Genomic DNA, 21307 nt, shown 5'->3' on the forward strand with positions numbered 1-21307 from the left:
TCCATGGCTTTGTCTATCTGCCTGTTGCTTTTACTGCCTCTGAAGGCTACAATTTGTGCTAGGGAGTGAAAACACACTGTCATGGTTATTATGAATCTGTGCTCAGAAGCAAATGAAGAGCATGATGAAGAAAGCATCTCCTGCCAAATAAGAAAAGAGTTAGGTTTGAGAAACAAATCTATTTTCTGACAGCTTGTGTCCCAAATGTCTCACTTCAAACCTTAGGCAGTTCCAGGCATTAACTGCTGTGAATTGCAATAATGGATAAATTCAATTGCAACTTTGAGTTCAGAGTAGAAAAATTCTCTAAATTAAATGTGCTGGATCAAATCTCCAAAGGTTTGCAAAGGCTGGGTAGTGGTTAACTCTTTCTGCCTTCTGCAGTGACAAAAGTGACCCAGGAAGGCTTATTTCTGCAGAAAAGGTCATTTAGTAGATGTCCTACTCCACGTGAGACAACCTGCACAGGAAGAGCTCAGTGCTTTGTCTCGACTGTGTGCATATTTCTTGATGTGAATGAGGTTTGGCCTTTATTGCTTGCTTCATCTCATCCCTATGCTATGCTTGTATAAATCCTCATCTGTGAGATCTGAAGAGACTTTGTGGAGATGGCTGCTTGTGCAGTGGAGCGTGTGGTTGTTCCAGCTTCATGGCAATCTGAGGAACTAGGTGAGATAGCAGTAGTATGGAAATGGCATGTCATGTTAGTTGGGAAAAAAATGAGCTGCTGCTCACTGTCCCCTGCCTATGTGTCAAAGTAATCCTGAGTCATCATTTCTTGTTACCCTTCGACCTCCTGGCACACTGGTATTAAGTCTATTATGGAAATGAAATGTGTTCTGTAAACTCAGGTCAGTTCTTAATGGACAATAATTCAAATGAAGAGACACATAATTGGTAATAACTTGCTCTAATTGACATGCTTTTCCCAGGACAACTCCAGTGCTCAGACAGCAGGAGCATGGATGTTGTTAACCAGGGCAAGTGTGAAGGACGTCCCACTTTTGTATGCCCTCTGTTTTTTTTCCCCTGGGTCAGATGCACGATAACTTTCCTCCAGGCAAAATTTCCTTCAGGTCGTATGCATATAGACAGCTCCCACCTCAAAATCAGCCAAAAATTTCCTGCCTACCTCAATTACAGTGGATTTGAATGCTGTTACAAGCAATGATAACAGCAGACAGTAAATATTAGGTGACACTCCAATGTATGTGTCTGCTTTGTTTTTCAAGCCTTGATCAGACTCCTTCCTTCCAAGTAGGCCAGTCTTAGGCTAGCATTTAAGAAATAGTATTTAATATTCTTCAAATTACCATAAATTTGAAGCCCTTATGTGCGGAAGTGCAGAAGACAAAATTTCTTTCAGTGTGTGCTACATGTAGCAGTAACAGCACACTGACTTTTTACTTCCTTCTAGCCCAGGACATATGAATGAAAAAATGTTTTAATGGAGTGCATTGATATTATATATTATTTTAATTGGCCATCTTATAACAGTACTGCTTTTATTAAATATAGAAGAACAAATATTTCTCTTAAGTTGAGCAGACAAAAGTAGACATTCCTGCTAAGTGGAAAGCTTTCGTGAGCTTTAGGGTCCTTTTTAAAAATAACTGCAGTCACTGTGCAGGTTATTAGTTATGAAAAAACTGAGAATATTTTCTTCTTCTCCATCTTAGGCTCCCTCAGAGCTGCCAAAAACTCCAGTCATCTACCAGCAAGTTGTAAAAGAAAGGCATTTTCTAGATGGAATGTAGATACTGGTTTCATACACAGGAACATTCAAAAGGGTGCACAAATTTACATGTATTACTAAGCTAATAAGTTTTGATGATTTATGTTTTTAAGCATGTTTCTGAAAAGCATTTAGTGTAATTTTAACAGTTTGAAAAACAGTCGAATGTCATCTGCTGGGTTTTTCTCCTCCTGAAAGTCCCCTGCCTGCCTTAATAGTTAAAATGTGTCTCAATTTCCGTAGTTTATGTAGACATCCTATTAATTGAGGGGAAAATCTTTCTAGACCTTTAGGACAGCTTCTGGGATCATTATTTTAATCCCAGGGAGTTTTGTTCATATTATATGGTGACAAATGCACTTTCTTCTAGACTGCATGCACAGATTTTAATCTGCTGTAATGCACTGGGTTTCAGCCATTTCCTTACTGCAAATGAATAATGAATAAGCTGTGGTTTGAGAGCTAATGTTTCAAGATGAAATCTGAATCTCATTGCAACATGGATGATATTCATTTGTCATCTCCATGGAAACATCTATTTATCAAGGCACTGCAGCTAAGACTGTAACAAGAAAGTAAGCAATTGTTGGAATGCAGGTCTTTTGCTGGGAAGCAGACTTAGCAAACAAAAGATAGGATTATGCAGGACTGTGGCATTATTTTTAAAATTGGAATTTTTTTTAAAGAATGCGTAAATCTTTTGCCTTGAAGGATATGGATTTTGCTGTGTTTTGAAATGCTGAAAATATCAGTAGAATGAGGAACAAAAAGCATAAATATCCTGGGAAATCTCTCCCACTATCACCTGTTGTGGTCCATGTGCTCTCAGGAAATTCTAAAGCTACAGAGTTGTGTGTCTCCCCTTACTCAAAGTACAGCAGCGTATGCCCCCTACATATAGCATGAGAGCTATAAACTTGACTGAATTTAACAGCTAGTGATGCTTAGCAGAAGAATTTTCTGTGAGGCATATCAAAATTCCTTAAAACAGAGCCTGGGTTAAGTATCTTAGTGAGGAGTAGGGGACTTGTGGAAAAGGCCCAAAGGTATAGTAGGTATCATTCCTCAGGACTGGCTCACTCTTTCTTCTTTTCTTTTCTCATTTAAGTAGTCACAATAGTGCAATCCTGAAACACTGTTTAATATTTCATTTCATAACAGGCTTGAATTTATGGATGTAAGCTGTGGACTCAATTGTTTTTTTTTTTGTTTTTTTTTTTTTTGGAATTCTTAAAACAGCTTTCATTGTGTTCCAAGAGGTAAGCTCAGAGCTTGTGAGGCAACAGAAGCAGCATGAAAATCTTTTTTTCTAACTTCTGTTTATGGTGTGTTTCAGCTTTTTGAATCAGGGAAGAGCTTTCCTGAGCGGATGATGCTCTCCCCCAGGGAATGCTACACGCCCTCGCTGGGGCAGGTGATGCAGAAGAGAAAACAACCTTTTCTTCCCTCTAGAGTTTGGCTGCAGTTTCCACAGCTAGACAAAGTAGTTACCCCTCTTCCTCAGGAGCATGGTCCGGAATAGTTTGGCCTCTGGGACAGGCAGTCAAGACAGGTAGCTTTGTAATTTGATGTCTAAGTAAAGTTACTGATTAATTTGTTCAAAGGACAAAACTGAGAGGGATTGGTAGGGGTGAAATTTGTTTCTGGAAAGTATGGATGCCTATAATCTTATATATATATATATATATATGTATATATACATATATATTATACATATGTATACACATATATTATACGTATAATTCTGTTATATATATACATATATATATGTGTTCTGTTATATATATATACATATATATATATGTACAATTCTGTTCCAGTTTTGTTTATGAAAGGTACTTACATTGAGGTTGGTTTTGGTTCTGTTTTCTTCTTAAGGGAATGAGCTATTTTGAAGGATTTTCTTTGATTTGTGTCATGGTTTTGGCTTCTAAACCTATGTAAGGTCTTTTTATCTTTCTTTACAATTAGTTTGAAAAATCAGAATTTTAAGAAAAAAAAATTCAACTTGATTTTGCAGTATAGTTACAATATATATGCTGTGTCAAAAATGAGGTATACATTTAATTCCAGCATGTAAGCAGCCCTTGTGACAGAGGGAAGCATACTGACTTTGACAAAAATGGTGCAATTTTCTTGTTACACAAAGTATGTCTGGTCGTGTGTGCACTTGAATTGATGTCCTCTGGCCATGGTGGTGGTGTTCTCCTGTAGTGCCTCTTGTCCCATGTCACTATGGAGAAGGAAGGTGCTTCAGTAGGACCTGATTGTTAGCTCCAATTGTCAAACATGTACCCTCCCCAATTGCTTCACAAGGGCAGAATAATCTACTAGCTGAGAGCAAAAAAATGGATGAAGAGAAAGAAGTGAGACAACAAGGGGGGGGGAGTAAGGCAATTGAGGCAGCAGATATTAATGGGAAAAAGAGTAAGAGTGGGAGGGTGATAACAGGAGAAAGTGAACTAAAGGAAAGAAAAATCACAGAATTGTTGAGGCTGGAAAGAGACTGCTGGAGGCTCCCCTGGTGCCTGGTCTGGACCAACTCCCCTGCTCAGGTGGGGTCACCCAGAGCAGGCTGCCCAGGACTTTTTAGAGTCCAGATGGCTTTTTAGTGTCTGAGGCTGAAGACTCTAACACCTCCCTGTGCTAGTGCTCAGTCACTCTCACATGAAAATCTTCTCCTGATGCTCGGAAAAAATGTGAGAAAGTGCGAAGAATAAATTCATGCTGTGAGTGGGGGAAAAAAAATTAATAAAAGCTTGGGTGATTGCCCATAGGCAAGTGTAGCTTTAAGAAAAGCTAAGTTCATGCACCTGAAGTGTCAGAAAGGGAGAAAAGCCTTCTCTTGGATTTCTCACTCTTAAAAAACTAGTTCAGCAATGGTTCAGCAGTAGCAGCTTCACTGACGATGTAGGAGAGTTCGCTCATGATCCTTTTTCCCCCTTTATCTCTGGGTTTATTCGCTGTTCGGCGCCGTAAGCCTGTCTGGATCTGAGGGTTCCGGCTGAGGCGCGCGGAGCGGGAGCGGAGCCGCAGCTCCCCCGTGTGTGCGAGCTCCGCTCCTGCCGCCTCCGAGCGGCACCGGCAAGCTCGGCACACCCCGCTGAGGGTTTGGGGTCTGCTCTGGGCGGTTAAAATTGAATGGCGACCTCTGGAGCCGCTGCAGGCAGACCCAGGAATTGTTTAGCCTCGTTTGGGGGCAGTATTCATTTCTCTGAATATTCACGGCTGGTTCAGAGGCAGGGCAGGGCTGCTGCCGGCCATTAGTGTGATGAATTCATGCTGAAGTGGCCACTGATGAATTCAGCAAGGTAGACAGTAATCTCTGCACAGGAGATAATTTAGAAGATACCCCAGACAGTGACTCGGATCTCGCTGTTCTCCTGAGCCCTTAAGTTGGTTGAGTCATTATACCATTCAAGTGTGGGTGGCTTTTCCCCCATGAATATTTATTTTTCCATTAACTTCTGGGTCACTTTAAAGGAATTAAGGCATTACTTGATCAAGTTTCTGTTTGCAGAAACAAGTTCTAATGTACTCTGGAGGATCTTTGGCTAGGTCTTACAAATCTCTATTAGTGCTCTCTTCCTGTGTTGTGTCTCTGTTTTGTCACTCTTCCACACTGATTCACAGGTTTGGGAAGTCAAGACAATTAGGGATGCTGAGTAACTGTATTTGTAAAGGTTAACTAGAGGCTTTTATTGACACTGTAAGCTATTATGTCTGTCAGCAATGAGGCACTTCTTGAAAATTATTCAAAACACTTAAAGGTGTGTTCTTCCTCTGAACCACCTTTTCTGAAATCTCTTTCTATTCAGAAAGAGAATATTAATGAATTTAACTTTGGTGAATAAATTCCTTCTGTGTGTAATGGCAGGTAAAAAGAAATATGATTTAATATATCTTTATTTAAAAGGAACATACACAAACCACTATATTGCCAAGTAAAAAGACATATAATGCATCTTTCTGGATCCTAACTCTGGCCTTATACAGATCCATCACTGCTGGTGCTAAAATCTCTGGCTCCTACTGAGAGCTTATTCTGGGTCCTTGTGGGTTGTTTCTGTACCAGGTTACTGCTCTGAAGTAGGCAGTAGGCATTTTTTATTCTTTCAGGTTCATTTTTCTTGTAAGAAGAGAAAGCTTGACCACTTTTGGCTTCAGTAAAGAAGGATTATACCAAAGGCTTGAACAAAAGGCAAAGGAAGTACCTCTAGAAAAAATGCAAAGGAGTGGAAGGAAGTATCTTGGGGGATTGTAGAGTTACCTTTGTTTTAAATGATTGGGAAAACTCAAGTAAGAGTGTATGTTTGAGATATTTTTGGCTAAGTGAATCCATTGCCTGTTATAAATTTGCTAGAAAATTGTAATTATGTAGCTAACATAAACCAAATGTTTCTCATATGCCTAACTTGCATTGAGAAGGGCAACTATGACGGGAGCCCTTGAACGGTTTTAAAGCACATGGCAGCACTCTGCAAGCTTGCTTGTGAAAGTGATTTTTCTGTGTTCACATTCCCCATTTTCAAGTTTTCCTTTAAGCAATAAAAAGACTTAAAATTTGGATTCCAATATCAAGTTATTACTGCACTATCTTTTAAGAAAGAAAATTCTCTCATATTTTTTTAAGCACTACCTGCACTTGCTGAAAGGAGTTAACATCACTTCCAAACTAATGAAACCAGTTGGAGTAATTGGAGCCTTGCCATTAATATGAGAGTGCTTATCCCCTGTCATGTGCCTAACGTTTGTGAATATCATTCAAGGACTCTGCATAGTCCCAGGACTGAGACTGGTTCATAATTGCTTCCATCCCCATCAGAGTGTGTCACCATCTGTGACTGTGTGGGCTCTCTATTCAGTTCCTTCTTTCTGCTTTTGCCTCACTTGATAATTTTTTTAGTGTTGCACAAATGACACAGCTTTAACAATTAGTGTATCCATGGCTCCATGTTTGCTCTCAGGTGGTTAAGATACTTACCTTTCCTCTGCTTTGCTTCTGAGCTGACAACTTATTTCTTTCAGTTTCTCAGTTAACAAAACACCCAAAAACTCCCCAAACCACTGCTGCCAAACCCAAATGCAAGCACAGGAGAGAGATTCAGGCTATGACATTTCATAGATATGCCTAAAATTAGAAGAGATAAGAAGGTTTTTCCAAAAAGTTGGGTTTGGGTTTTTTTTTTGGGGGGGGGGGTTGGGGTTTTTGTTTTTTTTTTGTTTTTTTGGGGTTTTTGGGGGATTTTTTGGTTTTGTTTGGGTTTTTTTTCCTTATGGACCAGATATTTTTTTGGTTCATTATGTTGGCAGCTACAAATTGATCCTGGAATTTTTAGATTGGTTTATATTGATATGCATAGGATGTAGAGACAGGTATGTGGACAGAACTTCATTTCCTGGATTGTTCTGGATGCAAAAAATGAAGGTGGGTGCTTTGTGGAGATTGGGGATTTTGTCCTGGGGATCTTGCCCTTTGTGCTGCAGAAGAGCATCAGTAAGTGAAAAGAAAATTCAGAGACACTGCAAGGTGTTATCACAGGTGAAATTGCTTTGGTGCAAATTTCACTCTCCAACATGGTGCTATTTTCTGTGATTATATTTTTCTTTAGAACTTATCTGTGCCTAGCAGCTTTCTGAATTGCAAATGTGCTAAATTCTCCTACATTTTGTAATGTTGCTCTACCACATCATTCCCTATGAGATGTAGGATCTTAGAAGTAAAGGATTTGTAGCTGAAGGCTATTAAGTTTGAGATCATAACAGGTAGTAGAATCAGAACACAGGGGATACAATTCAAAAGATTATAAAGTTTTGTAAGGAACAGCCTGACAGATGAATAACTTGCTGTGCTTCTGGACCTCCAGTTCAACAAGTTATTTGGGGCTGTGCTGCCTGAGCATAGATTGCTTCATCTTTTTGATTTCATTTTGGGTTTGAGTCAAGTCTTTGAATGTTTGTTAAATAGCATAACATTTCCAAACACATCTGGCAGGTATTTTTGGTATGGCTTTTGCATGTGAGCGATGCTGCTCTGCCAGCAGAGATGTGCATCTGCATCAGGGTGTCAGTTTGATATATCTTATTATGTCAAAAATAATCAAAACAAATTCCTTTGGTACTTACTACATCTCCACATGTTTCCTCTAAGCTATGCTACAGCATAATATAAGTCAACCTAAGGGTGCACAGATTAAATTAAGCATGAATGCAATGCTTTTGGCTTGTGCAATCTATAAATACACAGCAGTCAGCTTAGTGATGAATGTGGAAGGGTAATACATCAGCAAAAACTTTTCATTTACATTTTCTTAAGCACCGAGTAGTTTTGAAGATATAGTACCAGTGTATTATAGTAATTTTAGTCTTAATATTAAGGGCTCTGGATATTGATTTTTCATAAAACGATCTCCTTTCACCATTTATAGCTTAAATATTAAAAAAAGTTTTTCTGGCAAAATAGAAGGGATTTTGAAGGAATTCTTTTCTATGCCAGCATGCTAGAGCTTTCAGATGTGCTTGAGAAAGCTCTTCAACTCTCATTGTAACATTAATTTATTCTATCTTTTGCTGGCGGGGATTTATCTGTAACTTGCACTGATTACATCTTAGCAGATTTCTTTTTAATTCTCGGATCTTTCAGAAATCAGTTGTGACTCTGTGTGTAGCAGTACTTTAAAAATCCTTTTTCCAAGTGCTGGCCTGAATTTTTTGCTTGCTTTTTTTTTTGTCAGCTCTAATCCTGATGGTTCATGTCATATTCATGGATTTATAAACACTGCTTATTTTTTGCTTGCTAGATTTAGTAATGTCCCAGGACTTGCTGTGCTGAAGCACTCACAAGCAACAGGCTCTGTTCCAGTAAGAAACTTTTACATGAAAAAGCAATCTCCATGTTCAGCAGGCAGGCCTGAGAAATCTCAACAGTTGTAACCAGTCTGCATGTGATGTGGAGACAGTGTTCTGACCAAGGTGTCTCTTCATAGAGCTGGACTTAAAATTCCAGCTTTTTGTGATTATTGCCTGTGTCTGCTCTTTCTTCATCCTTAAGCTTTTGAACTCTTTCACGTTGTAAATTTCCGTAGGTTGGATTCTCTCTCTGCACATTTCCTACCTTTGCTGCTCTGTCCTAAGGAGCCAAAGCCCAGGAAGAATGGCAGTTACAAGAATCACTTCACCAGAGTACAGATTACGCATGCAGACCATGTTTACAGCCCTTAGTGGTTTTTTCTGAATGATACAGTCTTTGTCAATGGAAATACCTTAAATTTTTAATAGTTATTAGCAAGAAAAATTCCCTGATTAATTTCCCAAGAAATGCTCTTGGGGAAATAAATAATTTGAACAGTGGCTTTGCTGCATAGACACTTATATATTAATATTAATGTTTATTTAACATGTTCTCTATCCATCTTGTTAACATCTGTTGTAATAATGGAATCTATTGCCAAATAGTTTCGAGAGTGACGGTAATGAGATAGTGTGCATCTGAATGTCTGTTTGGATTGGATTTTAGATTTATTGTCTATATTCTGCACTTAGACGAAAGGGAACCTCTCAATTTTCACTTTTCTTGAGCATAAAGAGCTTTAATGGTTGAATAATTTGATCTGGTTATTGAAAGGATTACTATTGTTGTTCAGCCCAACTGACCCTCTGGAATTTGAGGAAGGTGTTTAACCATTTGAGCTGTTGCATTTTGTGCTATTTTATTGTCCTTATCATTACATGAAATGCTACATTATCAGCAGACTTGTGTTGTTTTTGTACTGGCTCCAGCTGCAGTGTGCAGGGACTTGTTGAAACCTTGACATCTGTTTTCCCTTTTCCTCCTTTTTTTTCAGAATTCAACCATGTTGCCTTTTTTTCAGTGTTGCATGCTGAGCCTTAAGTTAGCATGAGTGTGCAGCCAAAAGCCATTACACCTCTCACTTATGTTCCAGGCAGTTTGTGATGGAGTGCTGTCCTGCATGCATTTTATTAATGATTATCCCTGAAAGAAATGGAGTTTATGGCATTATCACCAGAGTCCACCATTAGTCAGTAAGCTAACATGAGAACATTGTGCCATGGATATTAAGGTGATACACTGGGATTTGGGAATTAAAATGCTTTCAAAGAAGGGAAAATAACTCTCCCATCTCTAAATGCATTTGGGTAGCTATATATATTTTTGCACAGTCCATCTGCTACTTGAAATTGGTGGTTGAAATCTGGTTCTGCTGCAGGCACAAGGTGTGATTTGTTCGGTTCAGATATTAACTCTTACAAATTTCACGCTTCAACCTACTTTTGTAGTGTGCACTCTCACAAGAACAAGAAAGCCAGAAGTGTTCCCACATTTGACAAAGCTCTGCTGAGGCAGGTTGCTCTGATTTGAAACACAAAAGAAAATCTTATTTTTAGAGGTCTTTCAGAAATCTGCTCCTGGAATGCCACCTCGTGTCATGGTAGTCTCTAAATTGGATGCTTTCATAATGGTTTGTAGGCTATAACTTTGAGCTTTTCATTGATCAGTCAGTGATATATATATAGATAGATATATATATATATATATAAAATTTCTGTTATATCTGTTATAGAGGGATTGCAGTACCTAAAGCAAAATTACCAATCAAAGCTTTCCATCTGGATTTGGATCCAGACAGCCAGTAAATTTTATTTGGACCAGTTCCCAGAGAAGCTGTGTCTCCAAGGGAAGGCTGTGTGATCTCCCAGTGTCTCAAAAAATGATTGCAGCTTGCTCCCACAGTTCCCAGCTGGGAAGGCAGAGAGCAGCATCTGGCTAGCCAAGCAGAGCAGGACCCAGCTTACAACCTCCTGCTGAGTAGAACTTCACAAAAATAAGCAGACCCCTAGAAAAATACATAGTGGACGGAGGTAAAAAATTAATCAAATGCTTCTGTTCTAACAGTTAATTCAAGGATTCATACTTGCCTTATAGCATGAGATGGATAGATCTTTTGCTTGGAAATGGAAATAACAGTGTTGTAGACTTTCAGGTAAAATGGTGAGAGTGGCTTTTGTTGGAAAATTATATTGATTTCAGGGAGAAGCACTGAGAAGCACTCAGAAGTCTTTACTGGTGTGCAGGTATTTTGAAAAAGTGGTTTTTGAGAAACATTGATTGTGTGCATCATATTTTTGAGATTTATGGATGAAATGCAATAAAAGTACTTCAGAAGTAGCAGGCCCCCTAATTCCTGTTTCAGGTAATGGGCCAATATAATGCATTTACTAAACACAGTGAATATGACTGAGCAAAGTGATTCATTTCACCTAGCACTAGAAGCTTGCCCTGAAAAACATTTTTGTCTGTACTTTTGAAAGGGATTTTCTTCTTATCTCCAAATCTGTAATTATAATTTTCAGAAATTGGCATCTGACTGCATTTTTCTTTTGAATGAATTTTTTTCACCTAGTTGGTCTCTGCCTCCTCATTTAGCTGCTCTAAGCAACTAGAAGGATCATCAGTGAAAATTTATCATGAAATGTGAACAATGAGAATTCATAATTGGTTGTTTTTGCATATTTGAAAAACTTTGAACACAGACATGAGAAAGTAGTCCAGTGCTCTGCTGTTCACAGCAGACAGAACAAAGCTGTGGATTTAGGGTTTTTTTAATATGTCTGCAGTGGTATTCTAGAAAGTAATACTATTCCAACTGAGGTAAAAAATAATATTTTCGCTTGTAACATGATTGGTGATTGAAGAACAGCTTGGGTTTTTTACTACATGGCCTTCAGATTGTGGGGTTTTCTTTTATAAGAAAGCAATTTGTACAAAGGCCTCCTTCAGCCAATGGTCTTGCTAGTGTCACTGCCTTTTGAAGGACACACTGACCAGTGCTTAAGATAGTTTAGGAGACTGCTCTGAAACCCGCTGCTTTTGTGCAAGTGCAGTTGCAGGAGTACAATTATGTGAATGGTGAAGTAAATGTACACACCATCTTGACAAAGAGGACATAGCCGTACTAGGATTTGTTGCTCCTTAAATCATGGACAGCATAGTCTGTACTTAGTTTTACTGATATTTAAGAGCAGAATAATAAAAAATAAAAAGCTCACAGGGGCATGGTATCTTTTTTCAGCAAAACCCAGTTTTTCAGTCTGGGTAAGTTGTTTCCCTTGTACATACGCTTTCTGAAAGTCAGCCTCCAAAACTGTTTTAGTACCTCTAACAAGGTCTTATTCAAGCACCTGAAGTCAAGGAGGTTTTATTTTGCTAAGTGATCAGAAATTAGAGTAATATTAATTTCCTGTTTCTTAGGAAATTGCATTCTTCTTTTGTGAATACAGTGTTTGCAAATAGTTGCCACCTGTTAGGAGGAAGAAGCCGGGTGGGCTGCTGGAGTCCGCACTTGGTGTGACTGGCCACTAAAGGGTAGTGTTGTATTGCGGCTGCTAAGGGCAAATGCATGAGTGCAGCAGAAGAAACAAAAATACTCCAGATCTAGTTGAACTCTGCTATCAAGCCTTACCTATTTTTCCATTGGCCCCCTTAATTACATCTTCTGCTATTAAATCAGCCATCCTATCAATGTCAGATAGTCCTGAAGAAACATCCTCTGTTTAATATGAATGTATTTTAAATGTGCGAGGCGAGTTTTTTCTTCTCTGTTCCTGTACAAACTTTGTTCTGGTGTTTGAATTGTCCATAATGAGCATGCTGATCTGTTGTGCAGTTGCTGTGGGATTTTATGGTGACTAGCAGGATTCAGTCTTCTCCAGTGCAGAAGCCACATTCTCGTGGCTCTTGTCCTGTCTGCCATGAAGCAGATTTTGACAGGAGAAGTCTCAAGTGGCCATGTTGGTGGTTCCTGTAGAGAAACCTTTCATGACTCTCATGCATCTCAGCATTGCAGTCACACATAAGCCCATGAGGTGTCTGCTGCTTTCCTCAACTTCTCTAACAAAGAAGCTCATTTAGTAAATTAGTGTCTAACAAAGAAATTATTTACGTTTCACATAATGTTTTGAGCCAAAGTATAGTAGTTACTGTGCATTAGAACACTGCAAACTTTCTACTATCTTTATCTGAATTTTAAAGGATTAAGGTGAAAGCTTTTAAGAAGGGCTTGTCATAAAGTGAACTTGTTTCTCAACAGCAATGTGATGGGACATTTGAAAAACCTAATTTAAGTTGATTGGTTTTCTAGGTGTGCCATCATTTAGTGCAAACCAGAAAAGTAAAATAGTGAAGTAAAACAATATATTAACATTAGTGTATAAAGCATAGTATGAAAAGGTTTTCTTGTCCTTATGAAATACTTTACTGACCAAGAAAGACATATTTTACTGAGTACATATTTTAACTGAAGAAAGTAGGTGATTTTTCTGTCAGTTTTTTGCCAAGTCTGGTAAAGATCATACAGGCTGAGCTGTGTATATCACTGATTGGATGTTGATGAATACATACTTTGTAGAAGTTGACTGATACTACATCTTCAGCAGTCAGAAAGGGAGAGAAACCTCTGTATTGGTGGCAGAGGAAGCAAGATGAAGAGCAGTGGGTCCTGAGCCAGCACTGACCAACACGCAGCTGAGGGGACAGTGTGCATGGAGGCAGGTGAAGCAGGACTCCCCAGGTCATGGGGATGCTGGCTTGCTTTCCCTCTGCTCCTGACAGCCAGCAGGATAGCAAGCTATTTCTGCTGCATTTGAGGATGAAAATTCATTGTTTTTAGCTATGGTGGTGTCTTGTGATTTGGGGACACACACACACACACACACACACACAAAATGAGAGGCTTTAATCTGCAATGCAGCCACACAGGCCAGTTGGCAAAGAGCAGCTCCAGCCAGCTCGAACCCCTGGAGTAACATCTCTTCATTTACAGAAACCCCCACGGCACCATCTCCTCTTCATTTACAGAGGGCACTCTTGTAATGCGAATCTCGTGATAAACCGCTCTTCTTCACTGAAAAGCTCTCACAGCTTGACAGTGCAGTTGTCACCATGGAGATTTCACTCCAACAGCAAAGAATGAATTTGGTGCTGTTTAACTTGGGGAATGTGTAGCAGATACTTCCCAATGGCTTCAGCTAAGCCACCACCTGAGGAGAGAACTTGGATCAGAAGCTGAGAGAGGAAGTGCATATACACTGATGATAAATTAAATTTTTTGTAGGTGACTGGCTTTCCAGAAATGGCATGTGTGTAATGACAGATAAATGTGAAAGGGTATGAATAAAAGCCTCAGAGCCTGAGCCAAAAGGAAGAGAAATAGACTTGCCTTAACCTTGAAGGAAATATTCAAATGTGATGGTCTGTGAATTCCAGCTGAGGTATAATTCCCTTTCCTCAGAAAGAAGTGAGGGTCTGAGGTTCCTTGAGGAAAGATAAGAAAAAAAGAGACTTGCTATCAAAATGCATTTAGAAAGAGCAGGTATTTTTCCTTCCCCTTCCCCAAAAGGCCATATTGATATGCTTGGATTTCTCATTTCACAGCAATTACCTAAAAAGCAGTATGGAATGATTAATTTCTGATTTTCCTGAAGCTCTGAAATGCTTCTGTGTGAGTAACAGTTGATTATTTTACCAGTCTGTATTCTGAGCTCTACACAATAAGCAGTATGGTACAAAGCTGAACAAAGCACTGGGAAAGCTAATATGAGATGCTGGGAGATAAATGGAGTAATACAGGAGGTCTCTTCTGATACTGCATTTCTGCTAGGATTAGGAAGTGATTTTCCCTCTCTACTCTGCTCTCCTGAGACCTGCAGGGGAGTGCCACAGAAGTGATCAGAAGGCTGGAGCACTTATCATATGAAGAAAGACACAAGAGACTGGTGGTTGTTGAGTGTGGAGAAGGGAAAGCCCTGAGAAAACCCTATTTGCCTTTGAGAGCATAAAGGGAGCCTGCACAAAGTCTGGGGACAAACTTTGTAGCAGGGCTGTTGTAATAGGACAAAAGGTTCTAAATGGTTTGAAATATTTTTTTAAACTAAAAGAGGGTAGGTTTAAATTAGCTATTAGGAATTAACTCTTTACTGGGAGGGTGATGAGGCACTGGCACAGGTTGCTCAGAGAAGTTTTGGATGCCCCATCACTCCTGGAGATGTTAAAGACCAGTGGCAGGGCTATGAGCAACCTGGTCTAGTGGAAGATGTCCCAACTTGGGGGGTAGGACTAGAGGAACTTCAAGATCCTTTGGAACCCAAACCATTTCGTGATTCTATTATTTATAAGCTCTCAGGAATATTCATAGCTGTCATGAGACTTGTTACTGACTCCCAGGGAGAGATGTCAGTGAGATAAATTCAGTATCTGAGATATTCGTCTGTGAAGCAATAGATAAATAGTGGGTAAGTACTGCAAAGGAAGTGGTTAGTGGAAAATGTCGTTTGGCTAAGGAGAAAAATGAAGGGAAAATACCAATAAAGATCAAATTGAGTCTTAAGGGGGGCTTTCAGGTTTTTTTTTTTTAGCTTGAAAAATCAGCCAGAGGCAAAAAAGAAATAAAATAGTAGTAGAGAGGTATAGTGAGCTCCTTTGACATGAAAACTGAAGAGACCTGCCTAAGAATTAAACATTGAGTCTGAGTGAGCCAAAAGTAGCAGGAAAATTTAAATTAGCTCTGTAATAAAACTCATAAAACTTGACACAAAATTGATGAGTCAGAGTCCTAAAATCATGAGTCATTTAAACAATGAGGTTTATCCAAGGATGAAACAATTTTTTGTGTCTTTTTTCACTATCAGAGAAGTGGTAATCAAACTCAACATGAGACTGTTTAAGATTCAAAAAGGCTACTTTAAAACAGATTTAAGACTTCCCATCTGGCTGATTATGGGGTGAAGTCTGGAAGGCAATTGTCACTGACTCTCTGCGTGCCCCCTCCTTTGGACTGTTCCTTCCTCACTAGCCTCGATTACCTCTCTGTCGCCCTCTGTGTGTGCTCTTGGCTGGCAGCCCATGTCTCCATCTTCCTTAATACCTCATATTTTCCTTTTGCCATGCTTCACTTCTCTTTGTCTTTTCATAAAACTTCTACTTATCACTTGAATTTTCCTTTAACCACCTCATTTCTTTGTCCTCACTTTTCTTTCCATCTCTCCAGCAGCCATGATGCCTGAGGACATGCCAGCTTGAGGTTTCCTCATTGCTCATCCAAAACAGCTTTCAGCTTTAAGTCAAATTAAGTCGTTATTAAAAGAGGACAAACACACAGAACACCCCCTCCTTCTTTTCTGTCCAAGAACCCAGCACTATGGAAATTGTAACAAAGGTGTGAGATAGTAATCACCATGGTTCTGGTGTAATGTGCTGGTGCTATGAACTGTTCCTGAATGCAGTGGAAAATTTTGTTTTCTGAATATTATTTATTTAAAAATATCAGTGTTTCAGTATTAATTTGATGTGTGGTGAACTTTAAAAGAATAGAAAAGTATTCAATTTGCTGTGACTGATATACACAAAGAATTTAGTTCTGGGGGGTTTTTTGTGGATGTGTTTGAAAATGTGAATTTAAAAGGTCCCTGAACACAGTCAGAATACAGCAGTTATAAAAGAGAATTGCATCTGTAGCCTTCATTTCATGCTTTTACTGAAAGGATTGATCCAATCACTCTCTCCATCCCTTTGTCCCTCCTTGATTCCCTCCCTCTTCTTTCTCTCTCTCTTCCCTTTGCCTTTCCCTCTTTTCCCCTGAGTTTTCCTTTCCCTTTCTTCCTCCCTCTGCACCTCCTCCAAACTACTTCTGACTGCCCTTTCTTACTGGTGAGAGAATATAACCAGGTATTGGCTCTACAAGCTGCTGTTCTTGGGCCTTGTGCACTCCACAATGTGAAGCACAATTTCTGATTCTTTTGTGTATATGAGAAGGAGGATCTCCATAACAAGGAGACCATCTAGAAAGAGGTGAACTTTAGTGTTTCAGGCCAGTCAAAGGAAAAATTCCCGTAGTAGTTAGGGGATTTCTCTTTGGCTCCAAATGCTTGCCTGTTTAATTAAAGAAGGAAAAGTGAAGATAATTTTTCAAAATGCCTATGGTATGTAGTGTATATGCTACAGAGCCAGTCCTAAGGTTGGGCTGGAAGACAAGTTTGCTGCTCTTGCTCTCTGTTCTCCTTCTGGGACAGCTCTGCTGATCTCCTTTGTGCTTCCCTGGCAGCTGTGGGTGCCTGGCCCACCCAGGTCCTCCCCGGTCCCTCCTTCTGGGGATGCAGCTACTGTGGTGCTTTGACTAGAGGGTCAAAGCACAGTAGCAGCTACTGAGGTAGGTACAAAATAATTTGGGGATCTTCCTAGGTCACCTTCCCAAGCCTGTGCTTCCCACTGGAAGGGCATGTGGGTGTCTTGAGTTGTTTACTAGGGCAATGATGAGTTGTGTGGAATCCAGGCTTCACAGTGTACAACTTACTGAGGGGACTTAAGGCTTGCTAAAATTTTCTGCCTCTGTTTTTTATGGTTGTGGCCAGGTCAGCCAGTTTTATTTTTGTGGCTTGCCTATAACCAAAGCCTATACTAGTGATCGATTTTGCTTTCTGCTGCTTGTTGTCTTTCTCAGCACCAAGGCAAGCACTCCCTGGCCCCTGCTAATGCTACTGTTATTTGTTAGCATAAAAAAGTGTACAAAGTGTAAGAGAGACACCATTATTGTTAAATAACATCTCTTTACCAGAAAGGTTTTTGTTAAGAAGAGTCACAGAGTATTTAGAACCGTGTGTGGCAGACAATGTTTTTTCATTTTCTTTTTATTTAAGGTATACATTTGACTGCATTGTCTTTGTTTCCCCCCCTGTGAAAAATAAAACCTTATTTGTGAAAGAGAATATGGGTTCTGTGCCTTGAAGACAACAGAAAAGTCCAAGGGAAGCTTTTGTAATTTGCTGATGTAAAAACTGACTAATTTTAAATTTGATCACAAGCAACAGAGCACACTGACCTCTAAAACACTTGTATGGTCCAGCTTAGGTGAGAAAAATTCTTGATCTTCTAAACTCTGACTTTTTAGGAGCCATCTTTTCCAAAAGTGAAAATGGGTAATAAAAACCAGGTCCTGTTGCTTAGCTGATGACTGGGTGTGAATAGAAAGTGTTTGCAGATTTCTCTCCAAAAAAGCCTGAAAGGGGGTGCTGTGTATGTGTCAGATGCCTTTTAATTTAACTGCTGAGGAGTGTGAACTTGCAGAGAGGGCCAGGGATGCAGAGAGAGAAGGGATGGAAAATGCAGACAGTGAAGGACATCTCAAGGCTTCCAACAGCAATATTAAAAGGTACTGGAAGCCTTAAGAGAAGTTACTCTGGAAGAAGATGGATTGGAGAGGAAATTGTGATCTTGCTACAACCTTTCTAAGAGCTAGTATTATAATTCCAAATTTATTAAAATTTCAGGAGGCAAGAAAAGCTGTAATTTTACATACAGAGTATGAAACTGAGGGCAAGGAGAAAAGAGGCAAGCATAAGAACACTTTAAATTATAAGTGTAAAGTTTAATAAAACCCAAAGATATCTAAGCACAATTTATTTTTTGTGTGTTAATCCTATTTTCTTTCTTATTTGCATTTAAATTGCACTGATTGAACCTGAGATGCTTTAAAAATTGGCGTAGTTGAGCCTGGTTAAGTCTTGCTACCTGAATTTTAATGTCTTGTTTAGTCTTCAAAGAAACCCTCTCAACTGGGCAGAGCCAAGCACTTTTGGGTTTTATTAAATCTATTTTTTTTCTCTCAAATGTGACTTTAATTTGTATTTATGTTTGTTGTCAAAATAGCTCAACTTTGTGCCTAGAGTTGCTTATTGCTGGTTTGATTCTAATACTCTGCTTGGTATAAAGACAAATGTAAAAGTTATCACTCCCCAGAAGTGTGTCAAACTTGGGAAGCAAAAAGGAAATCACAGGATTTTTAATGTTATTCTGCAAATTAGTAGTTTTGTACATGCAGTGGGAGAGGTGGCAATTTCAGAGGAACTTGACTGAAGGGAAGAGCTGTTTGAAGTTTGGTGGGAGTATGGGGTGGGAAGATAGGCAGGATATGTCTTGTGGACAAAAAAGAAAGATGGGAAGCAAATGAGTTTATTTTAACATTGCTGAGGCTGATACACTAATAGAACATAAACTGAGTAGGAACATGGTATAAAGCTCTGTCAAATATTTACATTTTTGATGATGGTGTTCAGGTAGTGTGTAGTGTAAAGATGACAGTGGTCATAGAAATAGGGTTGTGGTGGATCTGAATTTAAAAGGACATGCATTGTTTAAGGAAAGGATAATTTAGGAAAAACCTTTATTCTTCTTTTGGTATTTATTTCATCTAGTTGTTCTCTCAGTTTCCTGTGGTTTTTTTTATTTGCATATGTTTTTCCTTTAAAATTGTTTTAATTGTGAATAGTAGTCTACAAGCAAGTCACGGCATGTACCTCTATTTTTCCACTTTATGTCATTTCTGCTATAGAGGCTCATAACTGTTGTGGATGTCCAAGCCTTCAGGCATGTTTCTGGGAATGATGATATGAATTTTATAACCCCTAGACACCAGTTACTCAGATTGATGGGGATACTTTTTATGCCAAAATCTGGCAAAATCTCATTAGGTAATTCTTTGATTTGTGTTTTTGTAGCCTTTAAATGCTTTTTCTGAGGGGGCTTGTTTAGATGAGCTGGACTGTTCTCAACTGTTTTGTCAGTTTTTAGAGACTGTTGATGTGTTGTTTTGCTGACTGTAGAGTTGAAACTCAGTTTGTGAAATTAACCTGTTCAAACATCAGTGTGCTATTTCATTACAAAACTTGATATAAAAATATTTAAGTGAGCCTACTCTTCTAGAATCTTCTTGTCAATGTGAAGTGAGAACAGACTTCATTAAGTATTTTTTTTTTAGAGATGGATAGACATCTAATTTGTTTTTAAAATTTATCAGAGGTGTATCAGCAAGTCCAAAGTCAGTTTTTGGTAAAAGTCACTGATTCTTTGTTTAATATGATTCCATATGATTGGAAAGATTGAAATGATTGATTGATTTTTAAGCAGTGCCTTGTAAAATAACTAAAAGCTGTTGTAAAGAAATGATAGAATAGAATGATTTAGGTTGGAAGGGACTTAAAGCTCACCTAGTTCCAACATCCCTGCCATGAACAGGGACATCTTCAAATAAATCAGGCTGCTCAGAGTTGCATCCAGCTCTTGACATAGAATGTTTCCAAGGATGGATCACCTACCACCTCTCTGGGCAACCTGTTCCAGTATTTCACTATCCTTATTGTAAAAAGCTTCCTTATATCTGCCCTCTTTTAATTTAAAACCATTGCCTCTTGTCCTGTTGCAACAACCCCTACAAAAATTCTGTCCCCGCTTTTCTTCCAAGCCCTCTTTAGATACTCAAAGACTGCAATAAAGTTTCTGAAATCTCCTGTAGGGACATAAAAACACACCAATGTAATCCCGACTGTTCATATATGGGGTAGAAGGAACATATCCTTTTACTCAGTACTAGAAGAATTATTCCCAGCTCATCTGACTTGCCTGTTGAGCTTGGTCCCTTCAAAGAGAACTTCCCATTGACTCTGGCATAGAGGGAGATTGTGAAGGAGGCTTAGTTCACCCATGTGAGTTTGATTCCCTGTCAGAGAGATTTTGCTGAAATAACTGCATTTCATTCTGCATACAAAGCCGTAACCTTGTTTCATTGCAGCCAAATGATGGAGATGTGAACTGAAAAGCAAATTAATTACTCACTAACTGCTGAATGGTATCTTGTGCACAAACAGAAGGCATTTACCTCATACCATAGATGCATCATGTAATAAATCTGACAGTTACGGCTTTTTGTCTTATCTTTCCCAGCAGTGTCCATAAAAGTGTTTCTCACTTGTAACAGATGGTCAGAGCACAGCTTTGAAATTTATCTGGAGATGAAGCCCTGTTGATTCCATTAAAAGTGAAGAATTTTCATGCAGATGGAGACAAAGAGGGATTTATTGTTACAATTCTGATGGTGAGGTATTTAATACAAAGCCTTCTTTTCCTTTTTCCTTGTAGGTGATGTGCCTTCAGGATTTTTTCGGCGATGATGACATTTTTATTGCATGTGGACCAGAAAAGTTCCGTTACCAGGATGATTTCTTGCTGGATGAAAGTGGTAAGATGTATTTTTTTAAATGCTTACAATGAGAGTAAAGGGCAGATTTCCATATCATGCTAATTAAACTAAAGTAGTATCACCTGGATTGATTTCAGAAATAGAAGAAATATTTTAATTCAAAATACTGACAATAAGAGAATTGAAAGCAACAATAAAGCTGTCTGCCTATTGCAGCATAAAACTTGATTTCAGCCTGAATTTCACATATTGTATGAAAAGTCATGTTTGGTGGAATTCCTTTTTTTTCATAAGGCCTTTCATGTTTTGACTTTGAATTTATTCTGTTTTTTTTTTATCACAATTTCTTAGGCTCCCAGTATCTACCATTGAGATTTAGTTAATGATTCAGTTTAAGTTATGTGATAAAGAAAGACAGATGCAATTCTGTGTGGAAGATAAATGTAATCAGCAAATGCAGACAAAGTCATCTGAGAAAATTCAATGAGTTCTGTTTTTCAGAGGCTGACTAATACAATAATGAAATCAA

The 21307-nt window shown here is 38.8% G+C and overlaps 1 protein-coding gene across 4 annotated transcripts in view; it reads left to right on the plus strand.

Annotated features, from left to right (window-relative positions):
- The window catches only part of DCLK1 (doublecortin like kinase 1), a 235471-nt gene that overhangs the window by 94414 nt on the left and 119750 nt on the right, over positions 1-21307 (plus strand). For all 4 annotated transcript variants that reach the window (XM_077173779.1, XM_077173778.1, XM_054654896.2 and 1 more), the window contains exon 4: positions 20718-20817. In XM_077173779.1, coding sequence (XP_077029894.1) covers positions 20718-20817 — 100 coding nt within the window. The remainder of the gene's footprint in view (positions 1-20717; positions 20818-21307) is intronic.

Source organism: Agelaius phoeniceus, chromosome 2 (assembly GCF_051311805.1).
Source record: "Agelaius phoeniceus isolate bAgePho1 chromosome 2, bAgePho1.hap1, whole genome shotgun sequence".
Classification (NCBI taxonomy): domain Eukaryota; kingdom Metazoa; phylum Chordata; class Aves; order Passeriformes; family Icteridae; genus Agelaius; species Agelaius phoeniceus.